At 51.5% G+C, this 3,334-nt stretch overlaps 1 protein-coding gene across 1 annotated transcript; it reads right to left on the bottom strand.

The window, feature by feature from the left end:
* Positions 1–1,249: 1,249 nt before the first annotated feature.
* LOC119322030 (GDSL esterase/lipase At2g04570-like) lies at positions 1,250–2,781 on the bottom strand. Its single transcript, XM_037595538.1, has 2 exons — positions 2,369–2,781; positions 1,250–2,293 (listed from the first exon to the last, which is right to left on the bottom strand). The coding sequence occupies exons 1-2, from the start codon at positions 2,756–2,758 to the stop codon at positions 1,613–1,615; spliced, it is 1,071 nt and encodes a 356-aa protein (XP_037451435.1). The 5' UTR covers positions 2,759–2,781; the 3' UTR covers positions 1,250–1,612.
* Positions 2,782–3,334: the final 553 nt, after the last annotated feature.

The raw sequence follows: 3,334 nt of genomic DNA on the forward strand, positions 1-3,334 counted from the left end.
ATCTTCCAATCAAGTATCCTTGGCGATTCTCACGACTGTTCGCTGCCCCCCGTCCCACCGCGCCGCTCGCATCCGTGCAACCGACCGGACCGACGATGCTCTGTCCGTCGCATTCGTGCAAGTGAACAGACCGAGGAGGCGCTATCCCTCGCGTCGGTGCGCATCGAGTGCACCTAGGCAATTGCAGTCCAAGCCCCCACATCGATCGGTCAACCATGGCGATGCGCTGCCACGCGAGGCTTTGAGCGAACGAGAGATAAGGGTTGTGAGCATCCAGTTTAAGGGTTCTCCACGTTTGCTTTGCACGGGATCGTACTCTAGGCGCAGTAGGCCCAATTGGACGTGGGATGCCCAAAAAAACCACCGGAGCAGCTGCCCGATAGGGTTAGCGCTCGTGATGCTGTGAACGAAGTCTGTACGCGCGATTTAGCTTCGATTAAGAGGCAATCTACGGCCAAGGAAGCCTAGAAGTGAAGATCCAATGGATACAAATGCTAATGGTCTGAGAGGGTAGGAAAAGTGTTCAGTTATAATGTATCTAAATGTACCCTTGTTTCGTTGGTATGCTTATCACCCGTAGAGGTCAGTTTTGATTCGGCCGACACTTGTGGTCTTCGGAGGTTTCACAAGACCATTTCATGTTTTCTTCTCCGGGTAGCAATTTGCTATGCAAATTGTATTCGCCGGTGTCTTCTGCTCTACGTCGATGACCTCCCTAGCCGCTGCTTCTAAAAACTCTTGGCTTTAAACAAGTTCGCTCCACTCAGACGAAAGTCCAAAGATTACAATGAGCTTTGCTCACTGCGCGCCACAAATAGATGCATGACGAAGAAGACTTTAATAATTTGGATGTAAGTATCTTTTCTGTAAGTGTGTGTTTTTAAAAACCTGTCATTCTTAACATGTTGCTTTCAGCCTTTTCGCATAAAAAAAATAATCCCTATCAAAAATGAAAGAATAGGGGGTGAAAAATATGATCAGCTATAGAGAAACAAATATGTGGTTTTTCACCTGATAGCTGATACGTTGCCCTGTTGGCGCGCGCGCGCACGCGCGCGCGCACACTCTCTCTCTCTCTCTCTCTTAAATTAAGCAGTTTTGCCAAGTCTCAGTCGATCGAGACTTCGTTATGTCTCAGTCGATGCTACTCCCTCCATCCATATATAGAGAGCATAATGAGTTTTTCGAGGCTAATTTTGACCACATGTTATATGCCCCTAAAAAAGAGCAATAATATATGACATGCAAGTTACATAAAAAGCACACCGTCAAATTCGTACATGGAAGGAGCATCCAATGATACAATTTTCACATTATACAACTCATATATCAATAATCTTATCGATAGTCAAAGGCAACCTAATAAAATGTATTACACCCTATATATGTGGACTATGGAGGGAGGGAGTATATTTCTTTGATCTTGCATGAAGCGTATAAGTCTTTCTTTTCAGTTTTTTTTCTTTTTCTTTTTCTTTTTTTTTGCAGACACCTTTTTCTTTCTTATGTAAGTCTCATTGAACTGAGAACTAGCCACACCAACGACCGCAAAAAAGAACGACCACATTTGATGATTCGATTTGGTGCGAGCAGACAACTGCGGACGGACGAATCATAGGAAGACGTGTAGCGTGGTGTTCATCTTGGCGTCGGCGAGGGCGCGGTGGAGGCGCTCCGTTGGGTGGATGGCGTCCCAGAAGGCGAACTTGCCGGCGTTCGCGCACGTCAGCGGGCTCCGCGCGTTGCACAGGTACCCCATCTCTAACCGCCCCGTGGCGCCGCAGCACCCAGCCTCCACGTTCTCCAGCCCGTACGACGCGGGGTGCGCGAGCGCGTCGCTGACGGGGCCGTACACGTCGCCGTAGACGATCCTGGCGCCGCCGAGCTCGCCATTGAGCCGCTCGATCACCGCGCGGAGGCCGGCGTTGTAGTCCTCCGCGACGGCGTTGTACTCCTCGGTGCACGCGCCGCCCAAGGCGCGCTCCATCGGGAGGCAGCCCATGGGCGGCATCCCATTTAGGTCGATCTTGCGCGCGCCGAGCGCGTGCAGCGCGCGCACGAACGACTCCGCGACGCCGAGCACGTAGTCGCCGTACGCCGCCGCCGTGGGGTACTTCGCCGCGTTGCCGTGTGGCACGGCGTAGTAGTTCTCCAGGAAGTCGTTGGTGCCCATGCTGACGAGGTAGAGCGCCTCCGTGAGCGTCTCCCGCGCCTTGTCTTCTCCCTGGAAGCTCCTGAGCTTGGCCGCGTACTCCTTGAAGTAGTCCAGTTCCTTCCAAATCGTGAGCACGGACTGCAAATTTCACAACTTCATGTGAGCCAAGATACATATGACACATGTATGCGAAGGCGAAGGACGATGGCTTACCATAAGATCAGACGTGGCATTGTCGTATCCGGCGCCGGCAGAGGCGAAGCATGCGCCTGAGGCGAGGCTGCTCATGTTGGCGCTCGGGTCGAGGTAGGGTGGCACCAGCGGTGGCAGGCCGAACGCCTCGGAGATGAAGTCCACGGTGAGACGGCCGTTGGAGAAGCGGCCCGTGGGTTGGCCGTTCCCCAACTGCAGGTCGCGGCCGTAGGGCGCGAAGTCGCTCCTGACGACCGTGGAGATGTAGTTGTTGTTTCCCGTGTCGACGGTGGAGTCGCCGAACACGATGAGCGCCCGGACCTTGGCCGCCGCCGGCTTGCCCGAGAGGATGCACAGCTGCAGGACGATGATAGGCGCATAACGTCGCATGGACATGTTTGTGTACAACATATTTTTTCGTTGCGGGTTCTTCCTCTGCAGATTCGTGGCTTTTTCATCGATGGCCATTTGTGCCTTTCTCGCAGTGGGTGAGCTACTGGAGACCGAGCTATGCTCAGAGTCACAACTGCTGCTAGTTTAACGCATGGAAGCTTCCTTTTGTCTGTTTTACCGGGCAAATTTTTTTTGTGAAAATCCCCGCAAAAAAATATGTGGAAATGAAAAATGGAGCCTGTCAGGCAACCCTCTTCATTAGCCAGGATGCAGCGTCACGATGCTATAGGGCAGATCCTGTTCAAGTAGGGTCATGATTGGTTGGACAGAGCTCGCTACTTAAGTCGGTTAAACATTTCGTGAACTCCGGATGTGGTTCTAATCATGGTCAGAGAGAGCCCTCCATGTGAACATTCCCTGAATTCAAATCTTTGTGTTGGGGTCGGGCTTCTCTGTTTTTTTTACGGGAAACATTTTATTGATCAATTATTAAGTTTACATGAATCACATTTGCATCATGCGAATTAATAAGCCACAGGTGGCGACCCTCTTATGAGTTCAAAGTTCAAACCATGTTTTGCTAAATTGTGCGCC

The sequence above is a fragment of the Triticum dicoccoides genome, chromosome 6B (assembly GCF_002162155.2).
Source record: "Triticum dicoccoides isolate Atlit2015 ecotype Zavitan chromosome 6B, WEW_v2.0, whole genome shotgun sequence".
NCBI lineage: Eukaryota > Viridiplantae > Streptophyta > Magnoliopsida > Poales > Poaceae > Triticum > Triticum dicoccoides.

Bases quoted from the DNA above. Each gene is read 5' to 3' on its own strand.
- LOC119322030 (XM_037595538.1), bottom strand. From the start codon at position 2,758: ATGTTGTACACAAACATGTCCATGCGACGTTATGCGCCTATCATCGTC. The intron at 2,294-2,368 runs GTAAGCCATCGT...TGAAATTTGCAG, and splicing joins ATGCCACGTCTGATCTTATG to TCCGTGCTCACGATTTGGAA.